The 12434-nt window shown below is 57.8% G+C and overlaps 1 protein-coding gene across 1 annotated transcript; it reads left to right on the forward strand.

The window, feature by feature from the left end:
- Positions 1 to 1638: 1638 nt before the first annotated feature.
- LOC122375501 lies at positions 1639 to 11926 on the forward strand. Its single transcript, XM_043354913.1, has 4 exons — positions 1639 to 2322; positions 9503 to 9658; positions 9910 to 10008; positions 10460 to 11926. Exons 1-4 carry the CDS (start codon positions 1984 to 1986, stop codon positions 11072 to 11074), a joined length of 1209 nt encoding a protein of 402 aa, XP_043210848.1. The 5' UTR covers positions 1639 to 1983; the 3' UTR covers positions 11075 to 11926.
- The last annotated feature ends 508 nt before the right edge of the window (positions 11927 to 12434 follow it).

A 12434-nucleotide genomic window follows, 5' to 3' on the forward strand; every position in this document is an offset into this window, starting at 1 on the left:
GGAGGGGCAGGATAAATACGAACACGTACAAGTATATAAGGAAGAAAACAGGCATGTTCAGAAGCGCATGGGCAAGCGCATTTAAAAAAATTACTAATCGTTCATGAATCGAGGAGAGGAATCGAGCCTTCTTCGACAATGGAAGGAAATAAAGACAGCGCAATATGCTCTCTCTCTCTCTCTCTCTCTCTCTCTCTCTCTCTCTCTCTCTCTCTCTCTCTCTCTCTCTCTCTCTCTCTCTCTCTCTCTCTCTCTCTCTCTCTCTCTCTCTCTCTCTCTCTCTCTCTCTCTCTCTCTCTCTCTCTCTCTCTCTCTCTCTCTCTCTCTCTCTCTCTCTCTCTCTCTCTCTCTCTCTCTCTCTCTCTCTCTCTCTCTTTCTCACACCTCTCTCAGTCTCGAGTTATGGCTAATATGACGGGGAGACCACCTCCTGTTCCCATCCCTTCCCATCCCTTCCCGCCCCGTCGCCGTCCCATCTCACCATCCTACCCCGTCCCATCTCACCATCCTACACCGTCCCATCTCACCATCCTACCCCGTCCCATCGCCATCCTACCCCGTCCCATCGCCATCCTACCCCGTCCCATCTCACCATCCTACCCCGTCCCATCTCACCATCCTACCCCGTCCCATCGCCATCCTACCCCGTCCCATCTCACCATCCTACCCCGTCCCATCTCACCATCCTACCCCGTCCCATCGCCATCCTACCCCGTCCCATCTCGCCATCCTACCCCGTCCCATCTCACCATCCTACCCCGTCCCATCGCCATCCTACCCCGTCCCATCTCACCATCCTACCCCGTCCCATCGCCATCCTACCCCGTCCCATCTCACCATCCTACCCCGTCCCATCTCACCATCCTACCCCGTCCCATCTCGCCATCCTACCCCGTCCCATCTCACCATCCTACCCCGTCCCACCTCACCATCCTACCCCGTCCCATCGCCATCCTACCCCGTCCCATCTCACCATCCTACCCCGTCCCATCGCCATCCTACCCCGTCCCATCTCACCATCCTACCCCGTCCCATCGCCATCCTACCCCGTCCCATCTCGCCATCCTACCCCGTCCCATCTCACCATCCTACCCCGTCCCATCGCCATCCTACCCCGTCCCATCTCACCATCCTACCCCGTCCCATCGCCATCCTACCCCGTCCCATCTCGCCATCCTACCCCGTCCCATCTCACCATCCTACCCCGTCCCATCGCCATCCTACCCCGTCCCATCTCACCATCCTACCCCGTCCCATCGCCATCCTACCCCGTCCCATCTCGCCATCCTACCCCGTCCCATCTCACCATCCTACCCCGTCCCATCGCCATCCTACCCCGTCCCATCTCACCATCCTACCCCGTCCCATCGCCATCCTACCCCGTCCCATCGCCATCCTACCCCGTGATGCCCCGTCCAGACAGATATTGCAACACGCTGGCCATGTCTGTGGGTTGAATGTCCTGCGCCAGGTGACAGTCGCACCGGGGGCGGGAGGGGGCGGGAGGGGGCGGGGCGGACCTTGGCCAACGGGCAGTCCCAGACAGGATGGCGGTACGGCGAGGAGCGGGGAGCGGGGCGGCGGGGAGCGGGGGGAGTTTTCTCCGGGGTCTCAGGTCGCTGACCGGCTGACCGCCGCAGCTGCTCGCCGCCGCGCCGCGCCGACGTCGGACGCTTTCACTTTTGGCGATTGATGTCTCCCGATGCCATGCGTGCGCGCGGCGGTGGCTCCGCCCTCCGCGGCCGCCGCGCGCCGGTTGGCCGCAAAACGGGGACAGCTCTAGCAGGCTCCGCCCCCGGCGCGCGCGCGCGCTGCGGCGGCGCGCGGTTCGAAGGTGCCGCGCGCGCCGCCGCTCAGCCTTGATAAGCCCGGCGCGCGGCCGTGGCGGCCAGTAGAGCTGGCGACGTTGTAGGGAGAGTACACGCCGCCCTCAGCGTCCAGCACAGACCACGTGCTCCGCCACCGCCCCACCCCGCCGTCACCATGTCCGGAGCGAGCCAGACGGTGCAGGCGTTGCCTGTCGACCTGGCGCGACCAGCGGCCGCCACCCTCATACCCACCTCCGTGGACGACCTCACCTCCGGCTGGCTGGAGTCGATCCTGCGCCGGCGGCACGGCGACCGCTACAACATCTGTGCCCACGACAGCTACGGCCTCAAGGGCAACCAGATCGCCGCCTGCTCCGACATGCGCTGCTTCACGGCGCGGGGCCACGTCCTGGGTCAGGAGGTCATCGACCACGTCATCGTGAAGTTGCTGCCGGAGAACGAGCTGATGCGTCGCGTGGTCATCGATCATCGGATGTCGCACTGCGAGACCATGGTGAGTAAAAGGGTCAAGTTGGGGGGGGGGGGATGGGGGCTAGGGTTACGGTGGTGGTTTGAAGTAACCTGGTGGGGTCTCAAAGAGTTTCATGAAGTGTATGCTCAATGTGAGACCCTGCTCACGATGTAAACATTACCAATCAAAAATAAAAAAATGTTTATTCATTCCATTCGTTGTCACCTTTTCCAAAAAAATCAATTTTTTGCACTTATTTATTGCACTTGGATGTCATTTTAATAGACATCTCACAACAAATCGTCAGGTTAAGAGGGATTTTGAGGTTTCTTGTTGTTTTCCTCCAATCCAACCAAATTCCAAGAGCGAAATTTTAAAAACCTAATCGAATTAAAAATACGAACAACAACCCAACCGCGGTCAATGCCTTTAGCACGTTCTGCTGAGACTGATGAATTAGCTGTTTGTTATTCTTTCGTCTTTGTTTTCGTAGAAGTGTTATCTAACGACAAATTTAGCGCTGTAGCAGTTTCATTCTTTCGCAACATTTTTAAACACGACGGCGCTTCTACATCGCGGCCGGCGTGGCAGACGATGCCTGTGAAAATAAATGCTTGAGCAATGCTGAAGTCTGAGGGCAGGCTCACATGTCACATTAGCGTCTGAGCGCTAACGTTGAACCGTTGTTGATACTTGATAGCGCTGATATTTCTCAACATGGTTGACGTTCAATGTCTTCCTGCCCTTAGATTAAACTAGGACAAAATAGTAATGCAGTAGCTGGTGTTTCCTCTCCGAAACCTACCCCTTGCCCCAGTGAGGAGCCTTGCTGCCCAATACCAACCAGTAATTAGTATTCCGGTCTCACTTCACCTAGTTTCAAGCTGAGGCCCTTCGCGTCCGCTTTATTTTGCTGATTCGTCCTGAGGCAAAATCGGGAAGTGAGGTTCTCACCAGAGATGCAACGTCTCCCTGCCCCAGTGGCGTTGTCAGGAGACTTCTTCACCGCGGGCACGCTGATTAGGTGATGATGGGGCGGTTAGCATGTCGTTACTGGAGCTTTCCCAATACCTACCACTAGTCATGCGCATTCCATGTCTCGCCCTCGCCATCAATAAAGCGGCGCTCGTTTTGCAGAGCTGCATGAGTCGCAGACGACCCATTGCAGCCACTGCCATCATGGTGGGCCCATTGCAGACAATTTGCACCTCATTGCCCGGGGGCATTCGTGGCTCTCGCCGCTGCCGTGGCACGCGCCCTCCCTCGCCCCCACTTCACCGCTCAACACGGGCTGTTGCAATGCAACCCCACCAGCTGGTCAGTTCCCATGATTGACCGGGCTCCACCGTTACCACGAGCGGCACGGCCGTACTCGCTCGTAAACCGGGCGAGTTTTCACTTTTACTGCGGTGATTCATGTAAACCGCGCCGTTACCGGGCCCTCGTGTCTTTTTCTCTCGGCAATGCCGTAGAAATTGCAGTTCGCGTGTGTTGCGTCGTTTTGAGGCAGTTAACAGCGTGGCAACAGTGGCCACCTGGGGTGCATCTCAGCCACGACAGAGTAACAGCTGGGGGAGTGACCGCGCCCCCACTGGGGCACGCGTCCTGGCCCACGCACTCCACCGGTTCACGCACACCTCTGTGAGCCACATCAACATGTGCTTTCTCTGACCGCAGTACGTGCTAGTTCGGCCGCCGCCAGCCAGGAGCGTACTCTGGTTTGTTTGTAAACAGTTCCTCGTAAGCGCACGTGCGCAGTAAAGCCATGGACCGCGCCCACGGGCGGCCGGCGCCTCGCCCATTCAACAGAGCGGCCGCCGGCGGCGCACGCTCGCCGGTGATAAGCAAAGCACCTCGGTAAGTGGCCCGGTCGGCTAGTTATGGGCCTGTTCTGCGTATCTGATGGGGTCAGAGCTTAGTCGTCAGCCCGGTGGTCGCGTAAGGTGGCGATTGTCATCTGCCTTTGATCGGCGATCAAACTGCAATGGTCACCGGGCGACTCGCTGGTCCGACCTGTCTGGTCTCGTCTGACAATGAAGGCTTCATTTTCCCCCACTGTTGAATAGCCATCGTCGCTAAATGCACTCTGAGCATGCCTCATGTGTGTCTCGTCAAGAATGTCGCGCTCGCGCGAAGAATGCTCGCGCTTCGTCATACGCCACGTGTGTAGCGCTCGCCGCCATTGGCTTCTCCACTGCCAACCGCTTACCGTAGCTCCCGGCCGCTGTAGACCGCTCACCATTGTCAGTCGCCAGCAACGCGTCACGTGACTGCTGTCTCCGGCGGTTACCGTGGTCACGTGATGGGTGTCTCCGGCCGCGGGCCGTACCATGCGACCGCCGTGGTCAGCAGCCGCCGCCGCCGGCAGAGACCTTGGCCCAATACCAGTTGGTCAACACGGTCTCAGTCCGTGCAGCCGGTTTCGTTTACTCCCGGACGGACGGCTTGAATCGAGCTCAGACTGGGACGTTTTCCTGTGACTTCAACCAGTTGGTGTCCTGAGCCTTCGGGCTGTGTGCGCTGGGAAAGGTAATTTGCAGAGATACTCATCGTAAAGTGGGCTCATACTACTGGACTACGATTACGGGCGCTACGAGCTACGAGAACTCCGTTACAAATTGTGACCTTCAGCGGCCATTTAGTCGGAGCGGAGCGTTTCTCGAGTAGTCCTATTCAGACCGCCTGACCTATTCCAAGGTCCGACGGGGTTCGCGCTCATCGGGGCGGTGCCGCGCGCCGTCTCAGGGACGTCTGCGCCCCTCGCACCACCGTGGGCCTCCTAAACCCGGTCCATCCGGCGCCCCACCCGCAGGGGCCCAGGTGTGGGGTTCCAGCTCGTCCCGCCGCCGGACCGTTCAGAATGTGAATCGGTCCGCCGGGAGAGTACCCCGAGTCCCGTAATTGGCGAGTTTCGGAGCCGGTTGAGCGCCGTCCGTCCGTTCGCCCGTCTGCCTGCCTGTCTGCCTGTCTGAAGGACGTTGTGGTGACGTAACTCCCGGCAGGCGGCCGGTTGGTGGGAGTGCTGTACTCGCAGAGCTCCGCGCCTCTGTTTACTCGGCTGGCGGGGCGCCGCGACCGGTCACTCACTCACAGCGGGTCGTCGGTCACCGAGCGCAGAGAAACGTGGCTGAAAACGTGACCCGGCCTGCCGGCGCTGTTTTACACTCTGCCGGCTCCGTTTTTGTCCAGGGCCTGTCTGTCGTAAAGACGGCTTAGTACGCATGGCGCAGTTCGAGTCGTCACTCTTCCTGATAATGCGACGCAGTTTTTATGAATGCCAGTGAGCCAATGTTTGGGTTTGGATCACCGTAAATGGCCACACCCATCTGGGAGCCAGACATGAGACTCCGAGGGCAAGACGACTAAGCTGTCGCTTACTTCGATGTATCTGCGTACACCGTTCATAGCTGCAATTGTCCCCTCGCCCGCCGTTTTTGAGGACGTCAGCCACGGTAAAGTTCCCCGCAGCTCTCCGTCCCACAGTACTAGGACTACCGTCCCTGTCAGGTCCGGGGCCCTGCAATTGCATTCGTCTCTTGACAGCGGCGACCTCTGTCACGACGTCCGCGACCTCAATCCGTCTCCCCCGAGAGGCAACAAACAGCCGGCGCCAGGGCTTTTTCTGACGCCAACAGTATGACCTCTTGGCTTTCAATGTACACAACACGATACCATCCTCCGCCAGCCGAGTCACGGCTCTTCGAGCCGCGCAGAGCCACTCATACATACGTCTTCTTTGCCTCTCGTTGTACTTCCCATGCTTGGCTCCAGGCGTAGTAACCTGAGCTCTGGCCACCCATGGGGAGCGTTCGTCGAACCGAGCTTGGGGCAGTGCGCCGTTCGTATCTGGCCCGGTGACGCACGTCGGGCCGGGCCGTCGAACTCCCGCGCGCTCCCGGTGCGGGAAGCTGCGCCAGTGCTCCTGACGTCACTAGCGCGCTGGGTTCGTCGTCCCCGTGCAGCGGTGCCCGGCTGGACTTTCGGCCTGTGGCCAGTGCACCTGTCGGCCTTGGAGGCAGACGTTCACCCTCGGCCCCTGTCCCCCTAGACAGTGTGACGTCACCCGTCTGTCCCACGGGCAGCGCCCCCGCCCAACGGTCACGTGGCGCCGGCGAATCGCGCGCCAATTTTCGGCGCGCCGATGACGTCATACCGCGCCACTCTGGGCGGGCCCGCCACCTGCTTCGTCGGGGACGACGCTAGGGGGAAGACGTGTCTGGACTCGTAGTCACGCGCCTCCGGAAGCGGGCAGTGCCCCTGCCGAAAACCGGCGCGCTGACACCACCTGGCCGGCGAGGGTCTCTGGATCCGTCTAGACGGGGAGGTCGGGGACCTTCATAAGGCCACACAAAAACGGGGAATGAAGGGAATGTCCGGTTTGCTCACGTGGGATACGGGATGACTCACGCGCCATTAGGTGTGACCTTTAGTTTGAATTTGGGAAGTACAGCAAAAGAAAAACTTGAATTTAACGTAGAAATATAGGTACTATTTCTGGGCGTACTATGCTCTTTCCAGTGCTAAAGTTCTAAGTCTCCTGCTATATTTTGCTTCTTATTCGAATGATGCTTGCAGCATCACTAACAATACTTCTCGATACACATGTCACGAACGCCCGCTACCTCTACCCGCCCGCATGAGCCGTCTGAAGGTCTTCTGCACAGCTCAGTGGGCCAATAACTCAGTCTGATTGGTATCAGGTGCCAGGGCCGCCTTCTAACGCCCATCACTTTGCCATGGGCCTGTCAAAGAAGGCCGTGCTGAATGAATGGGCAACATTGCAGCCAGTAATCTGACCATATTCGGCGCTTCCTCGGCGGCAACGAAGGTCGTTCGCCGCCGGCCAAGGCGGGTCCCAGGCAGACACTGCTCATGGACCTTGCTTTTGCGTCCGACCACCGTCGAATATTCGCTATGCCGGGGCCTCTGCATACCAATCAACTCTAGTGATTGCTTGATAGGGCTTTTGAGTATTTATCGTGAGGCCAAATGATTCGTTGTGTCCTTCCGCGCAATCAAAGAGACTACTACATTCAGGAGGAATGTTGTAGCCCCCTTTATCTCGGTAGTTTGAAGTCCTTGTGAATGCCGATAGCATTATGTGGTGCAGGTGGGAGATCAATCGCAATAGGAACGGACTGTCGGTGATCTTCAGACCGTGTTGCAACATCCGTCTGCATCTGCGGCTGGATTTGCAATACTGGCGCCAGGATGCGGGGGCCGCCGTCCCCGTCCTCCCCACAGAGCCCACGGTCGGCGGTACTAGGGGCCCAGTCAACCCACTCCCACGACCGCCCATAGTAAAGCCACGGTCCTTCCGTCCGTCCGAATGGCAGGCGGGCTAATGAGCTGAAGTCACTTGTAGCCTGAAGGTGGCCGTCTGATCGGTCCGGACATGCCTGTCTGACAGGAACGCGGAGCCCCCAAATCAGCCGCCAACGGCTCTTCGGCGGGCCGTTGACTGGCGCAGTTCAGTCACCTCTCGCCGCGTAAAAAACTCGCGCCACACCCGACCTCGGCGTGAAAAAGTGCGTACCTCCAGCCGGCCTTGGTGGCATCGGCCGTCGGCGACTCTCCGACGATCGTCGGGCACGCAGCTGTCCCCGGCGCCCGCGGCGCAGGTGTCGGCCGGACAGTAAGCAGACTCTCCGGCTACCCCTCAGCCCGGCGCGGCCTTGAGGCGTCGAGGGGCCACGTCGGGGCGGTCGGGCGACCGCAATCTTGGCGAGGCGCTCCGCCTGACCCGACCGTCCGGTCAGCGAGCGACGGCTGGCGCCCTGATCCGCCCATCCGTCTCACACCTGACAGGCCGGCCGTTCTGAGTCATGATCCCGTCTTTGGATGTCTGCCGACAGACCAGGCCTTTTGAAGGAGTCTTGCAGCGAAATTCTAACGGATTTCATCAAGGATAATCGCTGTGACTAGCTGTCATTCTCCTGTCAAGCAAGTGCGGGTGCTCGGGCGCACGCTCTTGCTCGACGCTCGGGCGCCGCTGATTCCGGCCGACCGGGCGGTGGCGCGTGCTGCCGACCACTGGCGGCTCGTTTACGGGTCAAGGTCGCCGGCCGCAGTCGACTCGCGCTGTGCGGCGGACCGTAGTGCTGTGTTTACCACCTCGGCGGCCAGTCTGACCACAGTTCGACCGGTCAGCCGCGCTGAGATGGTGGTGCGACCCGCGTGATAGTTGGAAGGCGCGTGAAGGCAAACTGTGCGACTATGAGCTATGTGAGGTGGACAACTTTGTTTCACTGTTCACAGAACTTGCGGTGGTCTTCTGGGGTTGAAGGTCGCTTGCTGAGGTCACGTCATAGATGGTCTTTAAGAATCGTTCTTCGAAGCACATTCTGTTCTCACCTTCGCTTCCATCCCGCACTATCCCTTCTCCGAAATTCCCTCGTCCATTCCTCGAAATGCAGCGAGCCGTCTTCTCGTGTCACCCTGTTCGTGGAAGGTGGCCTCCATCTCAGGGTCATCCTCAAGAAAGGCCGCCGGGTCAAAAAACGCACGACGTGCGTGGCGGTACGCGGTGAGCCGTTTGGCGCCCCGCCGTGCGTTTTTGTCCAGTGTCTGGCCATGGCCACCCGACTCCCGCGCAGTTCCCCGAATTGAGGGGCGCGCGTCTGGCCAGGTACTCCGAAGGCCGAGCTTCCTCCGAGGGTGACGGCGTCGCGCCATGACCCTGCCGAGCCCGCGTGACCCCGTCAAACACGTGGGGTTGCCTCACGCCGTCGTCCGGCGCACAGGGCAATGCCCCCAGGGTGTTATAACATCGCCAGCGTAATGTTACACCGCGTACACATAACCGACCACGCTAATGAATGGGGCAAGGTCAATGACTGCGTCTGGGTGTTATTGACCCTGCTTATGTTATATAACTTGTGAAATTATTCAAGGGCAAATTGAAATTTAAGGCGAGTTTCTGTTTACTGAGTTACAAACTTGGCCGTCACTGAAATGACATAACTACATTCCTGGGCACGGTTAACCGCCCGCTGCAAATATCAGACGAAACAGGTCTGCCGTAATGTTTATTCGCCGAGACGGAAACTATGAGAACCACGGCCCTGGATTAAAACTACCGAGTTTCAAAGTGCAGCCGTCATCTGTAATCACATAGGTCACGCGCTTGTGGTTAATATACACACGGCTGAAGGGTCAGTGGCCCTTTGCTGTGTTTAATCGTGTGTCGCCGAGTGCTGACAGTGTTCTCCGTTTGTTACAGATCTATAAGGAGCTGCTGCCCCAGCTGGTGGCCTTTGAGCGGCTTCACGGCAGCAGTGACATCCAGGACATGACTGTCTCCTGCCTGTATGCCGAGGTGCTGGATGAGCCAGACTGCGCCATTGTGCTGGAAAACGTCCAGAAAAAGGGATACTGGGTACGTTTTCAAATAATTTCTCATATGTATTGTTTGTTCACTCTATGTTTGAACTGATTTGAAAACATTGAAGTAGGAGTGCATCTTCTTGCTATGCATTGCCAAGCGGTGGAAAGGGCTTGCCATTATCTTAGCGGTCGAGATTGTTGACAGCCACGGCGGAGTTGCGATCGCGCCTGGCGTTTCGAGGCATGTTTCCGGCGACTGTAACTTGGCAGTAGCGCTAACGCTGGTGTTGTCTTTCTGTGCAGACGACCGAGTCACTGCAGCTGGAGAAGCCTCAGCTGAACGCCGCCGTCCGCAGTCTGGCGCGGTTCGCGGCCACATCGCACTGCTGGCTCCAGGAGACGGTGAGTTCTAGCGCCGTCCCGGGGCAGCCGTAGGGGGCAGAACACTGGCCGTCATTGTCTGCCCAAAGGTACCGGCTCGCATACAGCAGCGCTCAGCCGAGCCGGCGCCGCCCTGTCGCGACAGAGGCGGCATTGTTAGTGGCGCTCCTGCTTCACATGTTTGCTGAGTCGCCCAGACGCTAATGGTTGCTGATCGAAGGAACTCGTCGCTGAGGCGGCCGGATGCTTTGTTTTACTCGTTGAAAATGAAATAAAGTAAAGATCACAATAGGTAACAAGATGCTGATGTGTGAATTTCGCTTCACACTTAACCTTGAGTAAAGAAAGATATGCGTGATGTGAGGATGGTTGTGATTGCTTAGCAGCTCAAGCGCTTGTGATTACTTTTAAGGTCTGGAGTACCGTAGTTCAGCGGAACCAGTTGCTGACGGTCGCGTTCCTCTTCTTCCAGGGCACGGTGGAGCTGCCGTACCTGCTTGAGAACCACCTCTCCGACGGCGCTCAGGTCTCCGACTTCATCCGCATCGGCATCACCAAGGTGGCCGACCGGCTGGAGCGGCTGGGCCAGAACCTGCTGCTGCAGAAGCTGGCCGACATGCAGCAGGCCAGTGTGCGCCTGCTGAACGCCTTCCTGCAGCGGACACCCGACTTCGGGGTGCTCTGCCACGGCGACTTCCGCGACGGAAACCTGCTGCTGCGCGAGACTCCGGACGGCGACTGGCAGGTGCGGGCCGTGGACTGGCAGGCGTCCCGTCTGGGCAGCCCGGCGCTGGACCTGCTCTACCTGATGCTGTTCTCGATCCCGCGGAGGGTGATGGCCGAAGTGGAGGGCGACGTACTGGCCGTGTACCGGCGTCACTTCAACGCGAAGCTCGCGGAGCTCGGCTGCGACCGGCGGTACTCGGCCGCCCAGCTGCGCTCCGACTTCACCGCCGCCAAGCTGGTTGGTCTCGTCTGGTGCCTGGCGGCCATCCAGTTCTGGGACCGCGTGCCCGGATGGGTGGAGCACACCGTCGACCTGGCGCTCGAGGTGGACGCTCTGGGTCTTCTGGACAACATCCAGTAGAGGAACAGACGGCGTGCGGGGACGGCTCGCCATGCTGCCCCCGTGCGCCGCAGGGCATTTGGAGGATACTCATTGGTGCGCGAGGCGGACCGCCTGCGCACCGTGCCAGTCGGCCTGGGCTGTGCACAACAGGCAGTTCGCCTTTGACGAGACTGCCTCGAGGATGGAGGCTGCTCCTGGGAATGATGGTGCTGAGGTCTGATGTTTGCTTGGTGCGGCGGAACTAGTCCTGCTGTAGGAGGCAGACCGCACGAGACATGTGATGGGTGCTACTTCGGACGTGCTGCTATGTTGTTTTGGTGTGTTTTTTATAAGGTGTCCATGTAGTCATGAGTCAGAGACGCGTGCATTGTAGGAGTCTTGTGATGCCAAGTACAAATCGCCATGTCTTGTTGTTGAACTTATGTCCAGCCACGGTTACCTGCGGCAGACGCAGACGAATTCCTAGGGAGTGTTTCCACTTCCTTACGAAGGTGAGCTTCTGCAGAGGTGTTGGACATTGCATGTTAGGCCGTGATCAGCCGATAAAAGCTCAAATTTTATCGCGGGACCATGTCATAACAACCGACTTGCATCATCGACTCACGCCCGTTAGTGCATTGTTGCTTACCCTAATTCCCCGGCGTCGCGGAAGGTGGCAGGTTTTAATCTGATCCGATATTGCGGCCATTTTGTGGCATTTTCCGATCACACACCTTGTTGTAGGATGGTTTGTATTGAAATGGTCAGTTGTTCGCTGTGTTTTGATTGGTCTGTTGATATGTTTCGTTGTGCATTGCCATGTGTGTCTTATTGAGCCGCTCTTGCGTCATTTCATTGTACATTCTCATAATAAACATAATCAGACAATAAGTATAGTCTTTTATTGTGATGCTCACCGGAGTGATGGGTGTAAGGTCTGGTTCTGGTGGTAGGTTTTGACTAAGAAAAAGGTCATTTTTAACGCATGCCAGCGGAGACGATTCAACGGCGCACAAGAACATTGAATGCGACATTCGATGTTCAATGTTTACATACATACGCTGCATTTATTCACGAACTCACAACCTATCCAATGCATTAAATACGTTTGACATTGTCGCAGCAACTGATACAGTTTGTATTGATTCATTGAGAGTAAATGCTCAAACGGCTGGGGAGGGAGCCTCAAACACTACATGACCGGCGCCCCCTGTTAAGGCCCCGTTCCCGGTAACCATCGTCAGCATATTGTGAGGACACAAAACAGGACCTGGGAGTCTGAGCATATGCCGAATGGTATGCACCAGCACGGCATGTTTCTGAGTGGTGGAACTGGATACCCATGTGATCTCTGTAAATTTAACATATCGGTGCAGAAATTGGTGTACAAATGCAAGAT

The sequence above is a fragment of the Amphibalanus amphitrite genome, unplaced genomic scaffold (assembly GCF_019059575.1).
Source record: "Amphibalanus amphitrite isolate SeventyFive unplaced genomic scaffold, NRLGWU_Aamphi_draft 001854F_arrow, whole genome shotgun sequence".
Taxonomy (NCBI): domain Eukaryota; kingdom Metazoa; phylum Arthropoda; class Thecostraca; order Balanomorpha; family Balanidae; genus Amphibalanus; species Amphibalanus amphitrite.

What these genes read in the sequence shown, in the direction of transcription:
- LOC122375501 (XM_043354913.1), top strand. Translation starts at nt 1,984, where the DNA reads ATGTCCGGAGCGAGCCAGACGGTGCAGGCGTTGCCTGTCGACCTGGCG. An exon ending in TGTCGCACTGCGAGACCATG is followed by an intron (nt 2,323 to 9,502) that starts GTGAGTAAAAGG and finishes CGTTTGTTACAG; the next exon opens with ATCTATAAGGAGCTGCTGCC. An exon ending in TCCAGAAAAAGGGATACTGG is followed by an intron (nt 9,659 to 9,909) that starts GTACGTTTTCAA and finishes CTTTCTGTGCAG; the next exon opens with ACGACCGAGTCACTGCAGCT.